This window comes from Prinia subflava, chromosome 4 (genome assembly GCF_021018805.1).
Source record: "Prinia subflava isolate CZ2003 ecotype Zambia chromosome 4, Cam_Psub_1.2, whole genome shotgun sequence".
In the NCBI taxonomy this organism is placed as follows: domain Eukaryota; kingdom Metazoa; phylum Chordata; class Aves; order Passeriformes; family Cisticolidae; genus Prinia; species Prinia subflava.
In genome coordinates, this window is record NC_086250.1 from 2,774,717 (window position 1) to 2,790,142 (window position 15,426).

Here is a 15,426-nt window from a genome sequence, read left to right on the forward strand (position 1 = left end):
CAGTGCCAGCACACAGGCACTGGTTGGGTTTGGAAGGGCACCTAAAGCCTGTTGTTAATGTCATTGGGCAAGTGCCAAATAGCTCACCCAGGTCACTCAGTACTTAAGAATGAGCACAGAGGTGTCTGTGCTTTTTTGGACTGCCTCAGCCAGTGTAAAAGTGTTTTCTACACTGTTTTTGACTTATATTTCTTCATTCTATGATGTTTATTATTTTTGTCATTATTAAAACCTTTTATTTTACAAAGCATGTCCAGAGAAGTTTTCTCACTATTATTAAGCCATTTTGAGAAGTGCTGAACACCATCAGAGACTTGATAAATCTTCACGTGGCTTATTTCCATTCTGGCCACGTGCCAAAGATTTTACCAACCTGTCTTTTTTGACTTAGGCTGTGAATCATTTCAAAACAGAACCCACAACTTTGCCAGGTTCTGTGTCTGCCAGCAGACCTTGCACAGATGAGCCCCTCAGAACCCCCTGCTTCTTCCCTGGTTCTCACCATCATTAAGTCCACATGGTTCTACTGCACTTTTCAAAATGGGGTTCTCAAGAAAGAATATCTATGTGTGCAGTGAAGTTCTGTAAAACTCAGGAGTGGGCTGGATCAGACAGTGGAACAAAAATCAAATACTTGCACAGAGATGCTGCCACCTCTCCAACCCGCATGCTGCTGACAAAAGGAATAAATAATTGCTAATAACCCAAGTAAAGGCAGCTCTGGGAGAGCACAAATTTGGAGACACAACACTTCTTAGCAAACAGGGAATGGGAGCAGGATGGCCAGGAGCAGTCAGAAGTCTGACTGACAGCCCCACATCCTCACATTCAGCATTTTCTCTCTTTGTTGCTCCCTCCCTTCCAAATGTATCTCACTTTCATCCTTTTAGAAAGAACAGTCCTCCACTCTACCCTACGAGTACACAGTTGTTTAAACACTGCTTAATGTTTAAAAGCAACACTAGAGAAGGTGGAAGGAACACACAAATGTATTTCGAGCACGGATCTCTACAGCACCCTTCCTAAGTCAGCAAAACTGATGCAAAACAAATTCTGCACTTGAACTTTCCATGCTAAGTCAAACACATTGAAGCAAACATTAAGGAAAGCCACACTGTCCACAGGAAAGGTACCCTCAGCTTTGAGCAGCAGCAGAAGTTTGTGTGTTGTCTTTGCAAACAAAATTACCTCCACAATCTCTTCTTTCATGACAGAAAGCTCACTGTTGTTTCTTGCCACGAATTCGTACTTGCATTTGGCATATTTCTTGCTCTGTGCTTTATTGTGTGCTTCATAGTTTCTGCAAAGCAAAGATCAGACTATTGTTCAGTGAGACAGTCAAGCAACTAAAAAACCAAAATGCCCTTTCCGAATAACCTGCAAAATATTTTTTTTAAAAAAAAACCCTCTCAACCATAACATGATGCTGCTGTAGAGCTACCTATTCATAACACACTGATTTAAGTGCCAAAAAATATAAAAGTGCAAATAAAACAAAATAAAGAGGTGGCTGAAGTACACAGACCTCAAGAACTGCTAATCTTTATCAGCTCGCTGCTTGCAAGATGTGTGATAACAACCTAGATTAGCAGGTGCTATTGTTTCAAAACAAACATGTACTCTATATTTAGTTTGTTTTCCTACAGAAGGTTAAATAGTTATTTGCCATATAAACAAATGGCTATACTTAGGATATAATTGCTAGCTTGGGCTTTGTTTGAAATTGTATTTCTAGTGTTCATCACAGATTGTTTCAAATGCATAATAGATGAATAAATTTTTGCCATCAATACTAATGGAGTTAAACTCTAAAAAATGTTCACCTATTGAAGATCAGTTTTCTTAAGTGACCCAAGATGCCATCAGCTTTAACAACTTCAAGTTACTTTATCAATTAAGAATGAGAAATAAATTCTTGCCAGTCACACACAGGATTCACTGTAGAACAAGGCATGTCACAGTAAGCTCTGTATCCTTCTGTTTCCATGAGGAAAGACCTGTCCTGTCTGCTTACAGAGCTACTACTTTCTTTGAGATAACAATTTTTTAATTGAGAAGCCCCCAGTCCACTCCAAACAGGTGCAGAAAACCCCCCCAGTAACTTCATACATTTGCTGCAAATTACACCCAACCACCCCCAAACCCACACTGGACAGTAAAGAAAGCAAACAAACAAAAAAACAACCCCACATGAATAAATACATAATTAAATAAATAAATGAATTCAAACAGCCAATTAAAACGTGAAGCAGTCCATGGTTTGAAATGCTGGGTACAAGGTCACAGCCTGTGAACACGGGTGGTGGCTGCTGCTGTGTAACTCTGGGTTCCAGGGGTGCCTGAGCAGTCCAGCAGCTGCCTGGCTACTGCATGGCTGTGGAGAACTGTCTCACTTGACTTGAAGGGCAGAACCAGGGAAAATCATATTTAGATTGAGAGATGATTTTGAAAGAAAGACAGGACGCTAAGAGTGTTTAAGGAGAGAGTGACAAGCAGGGGATGACCCCCAGCCTGCAGGATAGCTGGTATGAGGCTCAGCCATGTGAGTAATACCAATTTTTCCTGCTACTCCCTTAAAATTCATCTAATTTTGATTTTCTTCCTTACTATCTCAGAGATGTGACTAATGTAGCTCTGACAGTACTTTTACTTTTGGGTAGCCTTTCCAAAATCATTTCAATAACTGTGTCTTCCTATTTTGTCCACACCTAACTATCCTGATTCCTTCAAAAAATATACCTCAGGAAGATTTTTTAAAAAGTCTACATTTTAGTTTTACTTGACTCAGCAACATGCCCAGACATGCTTCTGAAGAGACCCTAATTTTTCAAGCCCAGCCTAATGAGCCAGTTTACTCTGGGCATAAATATTCTGATCACTTCCCTCCATCCATCCTCCACTGTGTTTCTTACTGCCTGTCAGATATACCATAATTTCAGGCCTCAGCTCTTCCCTGTCCAGTGCTCGAGAGCCTAGAGGTTTGCACAGACTTTCAGAGAGCTTTTTTTTTCAAATGACAATGAAAGACAAACTGCACAGCAAAAAACTGTTACTTTGAAACAGCACAAAACTTGCTGAAAATTATTCAGTGCTCTTGTGGCATCAGAGTTGCAGAAATACCTAATATCCACTGAAAGTCTAACACTCTGACACTTAATTTGCATCACCCAAGGGAAGAATGTCTTACATCAGTGGTGAGAAACAGGCACCAGTGCAGCAGGTCTCATTCCACAGCTTTCCAAAGACTAATTTCACCTTTCATGACCTGATTCTTAGAAACACCCATTTCTCTTTACCCTCCACAGAGGAGGCTTGGATAACTCTTTCAGTTCCAGACAAACACCCTGATATCATCAACACTTCACTGCAGTAAGACTCTTTCTCTAAAACTGAGGTGCGGGCAAAAACCTTTGCATGGAGCATTCTTACTCTAAAGGACAAAATGGGTTTTACCCCATTACAGGTAAGGGAAAGGAATTTAGAGTGCAGATCATCCAGATTTCAAAGTGACTGGTCTTGAGACCAGAATGCAACAGGCAATCAAGATTGAGAAAACAATTAAGAGATGATTAATCTGCTGCTGTTGCTATGAAGAATAAATCCAAAGTTCAGGAAAATAATAGTGTCTTCCACCTGCACACCACGTGGGAATTGGCTTGCATGCAGATTAACAGCAGGATCTTTTAGCACATGGCTCAAGACTAGGGATTTCTGAAAAGGTTGTCATCAAAAGAGTTACATTGAGGATGCTTTAACCAGCAAGTTGATCCCCAAAATTTAGCTTTAACATCTTCCCATGGTTCATAAGACAAAATACTTTTTGTATAGTACATATAGAATATGGTTTGGAGCAGGAGAGCAATTCCAATGCTTCCTTACTGATCTGCTGCCACAGTTTGTGCTGGTATGAATTCTCCCCAGACACAAGGCCAAGGATCATTGCATATCATCTTGTCAAGTTATTCAGTTTTAGGATAAAATGAAGGGGGTGAAAGATGTGCAAAAAGACACAGTTTGCTATGCAAACATTTCAGAGTGTTTTCTGTAACATTTGAAGGAGGATGGAAGAGACAAGGTGTCACTGTTCTAAAAGTGGGTATTTATATACCAGCTCAGAAAACAAAAAGCAGGAGGTGACGGAGCACTAAGTGAGCAGCTAAGAAAATCAAACAATCAATCAAAACGAGGACAGGTGAATCTCAGAGCAGACTTGTCATTCTTTGTGATTCTGAAAAGAGCAAAGAGTGTATTTAAACATGAAACAAATCAGAACTAAAATTTGAAGCAAAGTGGGTGGATTCTGTGCTTGCAGTTGGGTTGGAAATCCACCAAATCACTTTTGACAAAAGCAGCAATTTAAAATCATAGACAAACAGAGCATTTCATAGAAATCATACAAAAAGACTCTTAATGATACACTTTAGATAAGGAAAAGCAGAATACCCACTGCTAAAAGAAACACTTCCCCAGTGGAGACAGTGACACTGATGCCTTAAGTTTTAGCTTTCATGTATTTTACATTCTGTGCTGCCCAGGGGTGCAGTTCTGAGCCTTGTATTAAATGTTAGTCAGCTCTTCACAGAGCAGGGACACAAAACAAATCCTTTTCCTGCTGAAGGCCAGGGACAACTGTTACAAGTTTTCAGGTCCCAAAGCACAAACAAGGGTGGGCTGGAGGGAGGAACAAGAAGGATGGGACCTCACAGCCTGGAGCTGCAATTGGACAGTTAAACCCCAATTTGCAAATGAAAATTTATCAGAGGGTGAGACCTCATGACCTTTGTCCATTTTGTGACCATTTTGGGTCCACCTTGGGTGCAGCCCTGGCCAGGCTCTTGTCCTGCCCAAGGTGTACCATAAAGGCCTTTCAATAAATATCTACTTTATTCTCTGGCTCTGCCCTGTCTCTATAAGGCATCACTTTCTGGCCACCCAGACATGGCACCAACTCAAGGCATCAGCACAACAAGGCAGTCCCAGACCCCACCACCCCAGGAGCAAGAAGTGGGGCCAGTTTTCCACAGCACCGGGCTCGGGGTTACCTATCTACATGTCGGCTAACAGTTTGCTTAAAGGCAGCCACAGCTGCCCCCTGGTCCAGCAGAGGCCCTCTCTTGTAGGCCGTGTTACTGAATGCATACCCATCCGCCGGGGGGTAGTCGGGCACGCCGGGAGGCTGCAAGACACAAAGGGGACAAAGCCACCCGCGGGTTAGTGCCATCCTCCCCTGCGCCTCATCCCCCCTCCCTCAGTGCCCACAGCTCTGCTGTGAAAAATGCAAAATGAGTAATTCATGTTCTTATGGTTAATGATAAATTGAAAACTATAAAAACTGTATATATGTGTGTGTTGTATGAAAGTATAAGTTTCAGGATACCTTGTAGCATTTTGTTAAACCAAATTATGAAAAGGCAGGCACCACCCCAGAAGCTAACATTCAGAAATAGACAAAAGGTTTACAGGAAAAACTGGCAGCCTCCTTGAGCACCAGGAGGAGACCCATCAAGATGAGGCGGCAGGGCCACCAGCATCAAGCATCATCATCCATATCTCGACCATTCATCAGCCATGAGGATCTATAGAAACTGGACATTAATATATGAACTGAGAGAAAGAACTCTTTCCAGCCTGGCCGGAGACACCCTTGGATTTGAATAGCTAGCTGGGAAACAAAGGGAAATATGGGGAAATATTGCCAAAGGCAGAATAAAGTGTATAAAAACCAAGCCCCGAACCGGGCAAGTTTGTAAACCTAGGGGGAGACAGCAGACTGCCAGGTTCTGTGTCTCGGGATTCACCCTTGGCATTTTCCCGGGAAAAACACTGTCGAGTGTCTCCGCTGTTGGTGGGTTTATCGAAATTCTGTAATTCGATCTTTTGATTAATAAACCAAATTATTTTAATTGGAGTATTGCATTGGCATTTATAACATCTGCCATGGAAAGTTAATAACTCGGGCATTTCGAGATCAGAAGGAGGAGAATAAAAGAATTTCTCTCCCGAGTCGGCGCACTGCATTAATATTGGATGTTCTTCAGAAAAGCAGCTCTCTGGGGCAAGGGCCGTGTCATCGTGCACACATCACCACGGCAACACAACTTGTAAACAGCGGCTGTACTGCTTTAAAATAAACTGTAAAACTGCTCTGGGCCTCTCTTCTGGATGTACATTTCGAGCCACAAACCTCTAGGCAGCCAACAGTAGGGCTGTGTAAGAAATGAGGTGAAATTATCACTCTATTGCAAGATCATAATATGAAAAAGCTCATTCAGCACACACCCTCACTGAATATGGCTGTAGTCCATGAAGAAATGCAAAAAGGAGTGTGATAGTTATACTTATGGATTTTAATTAGGGAAAATAATCATACTTTATGTTAGAACATTCAAGGCCTTAGAAATTTTTTTTTTTTAAGAAAAAAAAATCATCTTGAATTCAGTATCAACACTGCCCTTCTAGGCAAGAATGATCTTAATCACCATTTCCAAAAACAAGACCAAGCTTAACAGTTCATTTGTGGGTATGATGATATTGAAATAGCTAATTTCATATCCTTTCCTTATGCTGCACAGGTCAGACTGGCTGAGATTCACCAGAAATTACCAAACCTTTAAGCCTGGATTGTTGGGGTTGTTTAGCTTTCTCCTGAGCTGTTTTTGCTTTTGGATTATTGTTTTCCTACCTCAGTGTGGCCACAGAAAAGTTGCTCACCTAATCTCTACCTCCAGGTGTCTGATGTGGCACCAGAGACACTCGCTATGGGGACTGAGGGTTTATGAAAAGCAGCTAAACCCCACAGAACTCCCCATACAAATAGGAAATTCTTCAAAACACTGTGATTTCCAAATAAGATGTATTTGGAAAAAATCTCCAGTGTCACCTGGCTTACGCCTTACATCAAAAGACACCAAGGAAGGAGGAATTCATTTTACTTCACACACAAATAATTCACATTGCTTCAGCCTCACTGGACACTCTCTGGTGTGGCTGTTTCACCACCATTTGAAATCCTCATTGCTGAACTGCTCCACATTGAGACCCCTCTGCTGGGAGCAGCACGTGTGGCTGGATCTTAGAATTCAGGAATTCAGGAATGGAAAGAAGAAAAGAGTTTTCTAGGGGTGGGAACCCCCAATACACTTTTCCTGATGCCAGAGAAGGGAGAAGAGGCCATGCACCCTGTCTCCTCTCCCAGCACAGCTCTCCACAGGCAGCCCGGGCTCTGGGGAGATGAATTAGCCCCAAGAGATGAACACTTCCATTCTCCTCTGATCTCTCCTCACTGAACAAGCTGTTACAGCAGACTTAGGAGAGAATAATTATCCTGCTATCACCCGCTCCAGGGCGCTGCTTTTGCTGCAGACAAAACAGCATTTTGCACTTCAGGCAGCTTTTTCCAGCTGAGCACCTGCTGCATTTCACAGCTATTAAGGAGCTCAGTGCCTTTCCCTCCAGGGATGTGCTCGGGAGGCGTGGGCACAGGGAGCCAAGGTACCAAGGTTAAATTGTTTGCCCAGAACCTTTTGGGAATCAGTGACAGTCATGAAAGCAATGCCTGCCATCCCAGGAACCAGGCACACAAACTGCTGCAATGAATTGGGATATATATGTGTGTGTATGTGTGTATATATATATATATATATATATATATATTTATTTATTTTTATTTTTTTTTTATTTTCTTTTTTTTTTTTTTTTTTTTTTTTTGGTATATGTGTGTCTTTTGAAGGTTAAGACAAAGAGGTTAAGTTAGCATAAACAACTACCAGTGCAGGAAAAAGACTGAAGTGAAATCAATTCCCTGAAACACAAGCAGCTGAAATACCTCAATATATTCTCCTCCTTCAGATATATTTTTTAGGTTATTATATATATAAATAAATAACGTGAAATTCTTAGAATCCTCAAAAGAGAAAAATTAATGATTTTTAATATACTATTGGAAAAGTTTAGATATTGTTGTTGTTATTATTATTATTATTATTATTTAGAAGGAACACTATAAACAAGAAAACACATTGAAATGTAGCTCAGTAGTGAAAAATGAGAGAATGTTTGATGCTTTTTTGGGAGGTCACTAGGGAAGGGGGTGGTGACAGCAATGGCAAAAGCTGCATTGCACATTACTGTGCCCATTAACTTTACTAAATGCTTTTATTCTCAAAATGAATCACTGGCAATAACTTACTTTTTGTCACATTTATTCTTGTGCATCTTGTTAGGCATAAAGCCAAACAGTGCTTTGAGTAATCAAATATGTATCATGTTATCCCTCCTTTGCTTGGCAGGGCTTTTACTAATTTTTTTTGTCTTTATAGCTAAGTAGACCTTTTTTTTTTTTTTTTTTGACAGAGATTGTCATGAAAATAAAGTTTTAATGTGACTGGGAAGTTTTTGCTGGGGAGGCTTTGCTGTCTCAAATTAGAATTAATCTGCAAGCAAACAACATCCCATAACAGCCAATAATAATTCCCCAAGATAGAAAAGACTCTTAAGTGAACCTAGGAAATTCTTAGGAGTACTTTCACCTCACAGCTGCTACAAGGGTACATTGGATTAGCTAACATTAGATTTAAACTAAAACCAGTTGCATTTTGGTGGCTGAGCAGGCATTTGGCTTCCTATATCTTCAGCATTGAGTGTGAAGAGCTTCCACTGACAGAGCATGGCTACTCCAGGAATGTCCCAGAATGTGGGAATTCCAGGCCCACAAAATTCTCAAAATCTTGTGTATGTAGGTCCAAACACCAAAATGAACTCAGGGTTTAGACCTGAGGCCTTGGAAAAGGCTTCCAGACCTGGAGACTATAGGCAAAAATGTGGTTTGTAGTTTAGAGAGAAACACATTAAGCTAGTTAGTGGAAAATTTTAAGGTTTTAAAGCGTGGATATAGAAGCAGTTACAGAAATAGTAAGAAGTTTTAAGGTGTAGCAAGTGGTTTGTGTGTCATTGTATGATTGTTTAAAAAATCCCACATTGGAACAGGACGTGTGATACAGTTTAATTAGCCATTGGTGTGAAAGTTAAAACAATATGTGTGGCAGTAGTTTATTGGCTAATTAACCTTTAAAAGAACTTGTAACCTGTGGTCTTATGGCCACTGACCACGGGCTACTGAGCTCTACCTTATTTGTGAAGAAGTCCTCACTCCCTCATGGGACTGGAGAGATAAATTCAATAAATCATGCTTTAAAATGCCTCTCATTGCTCCTGCCTCTCAACTCTAATCCCAATACCAGAATATGGTCCTTAGGAAGAAAGGGGTTGGTGTTAATTAACTAATTACCAGAACACTTTTGTTAGCTCCTTATCTTCTTTTCTTTGTGTTAGAGCTGGGATAAATTCAAGGGAGTTGCAGTTTAGTGTTTGGACTCAGTGTTTATTAATTCTTATCTACAGCACAGTCTCACTGTCCTGAGCTCTAACTAAAGGTAGAAAATGGAGGTGTCTATCTCTTTCCAAGGTCTTTTAAGAGCTAATTACCCAATAATGAAATGGCACCTATATTATTTATATTTTTGACCCAATAACTGATTACCTGAGGTCTGCAATGCGGACTTTTTCACCCAATAAGAAAAATCACCCAAAACCATGAAGAAGAAGGTGAAGAAGGACTTAGACAATGCCTTAAATCCTCCATACTGCCCCACATATATTACTATATACTAAAACCTTTAAAAATCCAATTTTCCAGGGTTTGAACACGCTTTTGCAGTGCCTTACCTCGCTTGACAGTCTTTTCATCTCCTGCTTCCGCTGCTGCTCTGCCACGTTTGCCACAGACTCGGCCAAGTGGTTGAGCTCCTGCTCCTTTGGGGCTCCCATGAAGTTCAGCAGGGGGGGCTCCCAACCATTTCGGAAGCGGGGGACATAAGGAGGAATAAAATGGTCTTTTGGCCATTCAGCTCTGTGCGAAAAGCAAATCAGAAATTTGTGTCAAGGGCCATGCAAATGCTGGTTTAATGGGGTTCCTATAAACTGAAACGCTTTAGAATTTTTATTAGTATAGGGGAGAGGCTGGGCTTGCAGTACGGGCAGAATCGTGCTGGAACAGAGAGAACCAGCAGAACACATTTATTTACCTCAACTATCCTCCCTGCAGTGCCCTGAAGAAGGAGTTTGCTGCCTCTGTAAGGACATGTCAGTGCTAAAGCACACAAATTTCTGCCTTACAGCAAAGGATGGGTAATAGAAGAATGAATCAAAGCAAATCTAGGACTTGTTCTAATGCTGAGACGTGGGGGAAAATATTGCAATTCTCTATTTGTGTGAGAGCACCAACAAAAGACTTCAGAGAAACAGCCAGCTTTGTAAGAACACCTGAGAGCACCTATGAAGCTTGGAATCTTAGGGGGCCTAGCTACACCAAACCCAAAAACCAAACAGTGGCTTTTACAGACATAAACCCCACCCAACTCCACATGCTCCAGGACACAAGAATTATCATCATATTGGCTGTTTTATAGTCAAGATTGATCTTTATAAAATCCTGTAGTACTTTTCAGAGTTCCATTAGCATTCTCTGTTGTAGTACCAAACACCTTCATTGATGCTTTACTGCTCTGCCTTTGCACTATACATATCACTCTGTCCCACAACAGAAATTACTGTCTCTTTATGGTGGAAGCAGAAACAGGGATGTACATTAAAGTCTTTTAACAGCTCCTTGCTGACACTGCTCAAAATCAAGGGACAAATCAAGGGCTGCCAGTCACACGAGCAGCCAGCAATTCCCAGCCTGCTGGGCCTGGGCTGGGTCAGTGATCTTTGATTTTACCATTCCCCTCTCCTGCTACAGCCCACCCCAGGGCACCTCTGGATACTGAGATCAATCTCACCATCAATTCTGATCTGCACAGGTCAGCCAACTGCATTTTAAGTGCTTCATTCCTCACTACCAAACACAAGCTATTTCTCTTTCCATTACCCTTTTTTCAGACAAATGGAGTAGTTCCCAAGACAAGGAGCCCATTATTTTGCCCAGTGATCCATTTTCCCTGCACGGGGCTCAAATGCTATGAGGCCATTCCCACTCCTTCCATCCATCCTTCCTTACCCTCTAGAGCTTTCAATCAACCAAATAATTAATAAAATAATTAATAAAAACAAAATCCATCTGGTAGACATTTGTGTTCCAATCTGAAATTTAAGAGCAAGGGTGAATAAACACAAAAAGCCATGCTGCATTTCCAGCCCAAATACTTCATCATCATCAAATGGACTTATCTACCACAAATTATAGAGTCAAAATGCTCTTTGCTAATTTCAGATTTTTCTTTTGCATGCTCAATTTACCTAATTTCAAACTACAGACTTACCTTGAACCCAACAAATGCATAAAGAAGTTAACTTTCAGCTAAGCTAAATCATAACAGTGAGTCCATTAAATGCAATTGGTAAGGTATGCACATGTGGCACAGTTCAGTCAATAAACATTTTTTATAATTATAAAATAAACATTTTTATAGCATTATGATGCTTTTAAAGAAGTAAGGACACTGCAAATTTTTAATTTTTGATAATTATTTGAAATTGAAAACAGACATTTGTAGCTATTATTTAATATTTTGTAACTCTTTACTGCATCTTCAAATTGTTTTCTAATGAAGTCCAGAGAGATGGGCTGGAAAAATAATGGTGAAAAACAACTGGAAACATGCAAGGGACGGTTCATAAAAAGATACTCCAGAAGGTTATGTCAAGAGGTTCTGGATACCACAAAAAAAAATTCTCTCTGCATTTTGTCTCTCCTGGAGATCCCAAATACCTGTGAAGCTCAAGAGCCCCTCTCCAAAACCTTCAAAGAACAGTTCTCAAGAGTCCAACTCCTAACAAAGTCATACTGAATTTACTGGGGACTAAGACCATGTTGATAAGCTCGATTATGGAGAACATTCCCTAAAATCTGCAGACTTTTTTCTCACCTGGCTTTGGTCCACGAGTCTCCCAGGGACATCCAGAGCTGTCCCTCCTCGCTGGTGACGGTGTAGCGCAGGAAGTCCACGGTGTCTTTTGTCAGGAGGGGGCTGAGCACTGTGCTGGCAAGCTCTGGACCTCCTGTTGTCTGCACCACCTGAATCCAAGGATTAAATAATGCCAAGAACACACACGTTGTCAGCAAGGACTGGGAATTTGTGTTACCTACAGTGCTGCTAGGAAACAGTCATCACTCTCAAAAACAACCCCAGAAGAAAAAACTTCTCTGAGAATCTAACAGTGTCTCTTCGTGTCCTACAAATTAACTAAACTATTAATTGCTGGAGAGCTGTTGTTCTGGTCACCAACCATTTTTTATTTAGACCCACTCTGAGTAATGTTATTTTTGCTTTACTGATCAAAGCCACACATACTTGCATTAAATATGCTTTCAACTCTCCTCCTGCATTATGTAGAGAACCTCAATTTTTTATTGCTACTTAAAAATTATAACAGCAAAGTGTAACACAAGGCTGAAGATGATTTAAATAAATACATTTAATACAAGGGAAAATATGCAGAAAAGGTTACAAATTATTTTCTAAAGAAAACCTCATCCTGAGATACAAACATTTCTCCTTACTTATCATCCAGGGACACAGCATTTCAATCTTGTTATCACTGAAAAGGTTAGAGAGCATATAAATGCAAGAGTTCTAAAAGTAAATGCTTAGAAAACTGTAAAACCTTACCATATGTAGTGGGGTAAAGAGAAAATGAACCAGATCAGCTGCACTGGGATTTTGGATGTGGAACTTCAACTTGGCCTGAAGGAATAAAACAAATGGTACATTTTAAGAAACATTTAACAATTAAGACAATAAATACTTCACACAAGAATGGCCATCCCTGCTCAGGCTTTAATTAATATTCTACAAACTCTCCAAATAAAACGAAATTATCCTTCTCAACTCACTTTTTCTAGCAATGCTTGTAACCACTTACAGACTTATTACATTATTCCTGACTCTGGTCTTTTCCAAGCTGAAGTAATTCCTTCAAGCATTCTTGTCTACCTTGCACCTTCTTCAATTTTGCTACACTGGCAAAAAAAAAAAAAATTCAGGCCAGGTAACATAAAGGCATGTTGATGCTCTTTGTTAATGTTGTGTTGTATTTTTTTTTCCTGATGGCTTTTACCATTTCCGTGGTTGATCACACTGAAGACAGATGTCTTTCTCCCAGGAATCTCTATTACATTAACATTTTGTTCTGATTTATTTTATATATGAGATTTTTCCTCACCAGTCTATGACTATCACATCTATCAATAGTGAATTTCACCTATCACTTTATCTGTTATAATTAAGATATTTCTACTAAAAGCCTCTGAGATCATCAAGCCCAACCTATGACTAAACAACACCATAAAAAAAAAAAATTCTAAAAACCCTAAACCATTAAAATTCACTGATATGGCTTCTTGGAGAGTTTCTTTTATCTACTGATCACCCATTGGCTTTGCAGGCTCCAGAAATAAGAAGTTCAAATGAGCTTTAAAGAGTTATAGTAGTTTCTATTGCATCTTGCCATCTGTTCCTCAAACTGCTTTTGGCTACCCTGGTTCTGCTTTTACATCCAACTGTCCCTCCAAATGAAAAGGAGGAGGATGTGTTTTTGCTTCTAGTAACTTCCTAAACATTGCTCCTCAGTCATAACAACCCAGTCCTGGTCTATCTAAAGCTTTTTGACAGATGGTAGGCATTTCTAGAAGCTTCCAGCATGAGGTTTTAAATCTAATTTATTTTATTCTTCTAGCTGCTCCTTTTCTTTTCAAACCAGGTTCTTCATTTTATACAGATCTCCTTGCCTAGCATAAAGCACAAAAATTTCAGGCTTTTGTTGCTCCTGCAAAGATGCTGAAGTAAAGCATTGTTAAAGCATTGTCACAGCACAACTCCTCAAAAGCAACACCAGAATCAGATCCCAGATGCTGCTGAGCATCAAAACAAGAGCTGTGACTTCTCCTGCACAGAACAGAAAGATTCAAAGATGCACAGATTGTTCTTGCCTTAAAAAACGAATTTAAATGCAGAATATAGTAAAAAGAACGGAAAAAAACCCTGGACATTACATCTTTTACTGAGAAGGATAAGCATGTTCCAAGATATTCATCCTCCCTCAAAACAGCAATCCTGTAAGGTCAGAACCACAACATTTGATGCAGTTTGGGTGGTGGGTGGTTTTTTTGTTTGTTTGCGGTTTTTTTGGGTTTTTTTTGTTTGTTTTTTGGTTGTTTGTTTGTTTGTTTTGGTTTGGTTTTTTGGTGGTTTTTTTCTTTCTTTCTTTCTTTTTTTTTTTTTTTTTCTTTTTACATGTCTAAATGTTTCCTACAGCCCTGAAATCAGAATTCATTCCCCAGGAGGAAGGAAGAAGTGACAGCAAATGCTTTGAAGTGTCCCACGAGCTGCCTCCCTTGAACAGGAGACTCCCACTTGCAGAAGAGGAGATGGGAGCAGAAGGTTCTGGAATTATCATCTCTGCTTATAAAGAGACAGCAATTTGCTGGATGGAACACTCTGAGGCCAGGAGGTCCTGGGTAATGATGGCAGCAAGCACAGGGAGTCTGATGGGCATGGCTGAATAAAATCAAATTAAGGCCACAGCTGGTGATGCTGGCAAACACACAACAGAGCTGTGAGCCCCACAAACCTTCCTAGGAATTCTTTGATGACTCAGAATCAAATTTCCCAAGAAATAAGCTTTAAAGAATCAGGAAAGGGAGAAACACAATGATGCTGAACGCCAAATATGCTCCTCTAGTCATTGTTAGAGAACTTGAGGAGCAGCATCCCAAAGCTCAGAGGCCAGAGGAGGGCAGCCCTGCTCTGGTCTCACATCTCATGCCCACCAGCTGCTATCACTTACCAGAAGATTGAAGCCATGCTTGAATTTTTGGAAGCAGTCAACAAATTCATCTGGAGGTGGTGGCTTTGCACGGAGAGTAAGAACACCCTCTGGTGAAGAAAATGAGATTTTTTTTATCCACCCATTTATATGTATGTAGCTTCCATAAATATTCCAGATATAGTAAACAACAAAATACACAATAAATTTGCCATCTTACGGGATTTTATAAATACAGAACCAAGGCAGGAGCATATTCTGTGGTCACATCTCTAATTAGTCATTCCCCACTGACATCAAGCAAAGGATTTTCATAGGTTTCCCTCTAAGAAAACACTGCACAGGAACTTTTGTGCTCAAATGGAGAGGAAAATTGCTACAGTGATTAAGAAAAACCAAACAAAAAGACATTTCCTAGCTCCTTCAATGATCCTGAGAGCAGAATTGTGTGCAGTACAAACTCTTACCTCCAGGTCCTTTCTTTTTGTTTTTTTTAGTTTTCTTCCTCTTTGAAAGTTCAGCAAAAGCTTCAGCGGCTTTTTGCAGTTTGGTAACAAAATACTCTATGTCATCCAAAATATGGTTCAGAATTTGCTGTGGGAG

General features: G+C 40.2%; 1 protein-coding gene across 13 annotated transcripts in view; it reads right to left on the reverse strand.

Annotated features, from left to right (window-relative positions):
- Window positions 1-15,426, reverse strand: part of EPS8 (EGFR pathway substrate 8, signaling adaptor) — a 127,793-nt gene that overhangs the window by 17,056 nt on the left and 95,311 nt on the right. For 12 of the 13 annotated variants that reach the window (XM_063395169.1, XM_063395164.1, XM_063395167.1 and 9 more), the window contains 7 exons: window positions 15,291-15,417; window positions 14,845-14,933; window positions 12,669-12,743; window positions 11,925-12,073; window positions 9,724-9,907; window positions 5,043-5,176; window positions 1,189-1,300 (listed from right to left, as the gene is read on the reverse strand). In XM_063395169.1, coding sequence (XP_063251239.1) covers window positions 1,189-1,300; window positions 5,043-5,176; window positions 9,724-9,907; window positions 11,925-12,073; window positions 12,669-12,743; window positions 14,845-14,933; window positions 15,291-15,417 — 870 coding nt within the window. The remainder of the gene's footprint in view (window positions 1-1,188; window positions 1,301-5,042; window positions 5,177-9,723; window positions 9,908-11,924; window positions 12,074-12,668; window positions 12,744-14,844; window positions 14,934-15,290; window positions 15,418-15,426) is intronic. The other variant, XM_063395171.1, reaches the window with a different exon arrangement.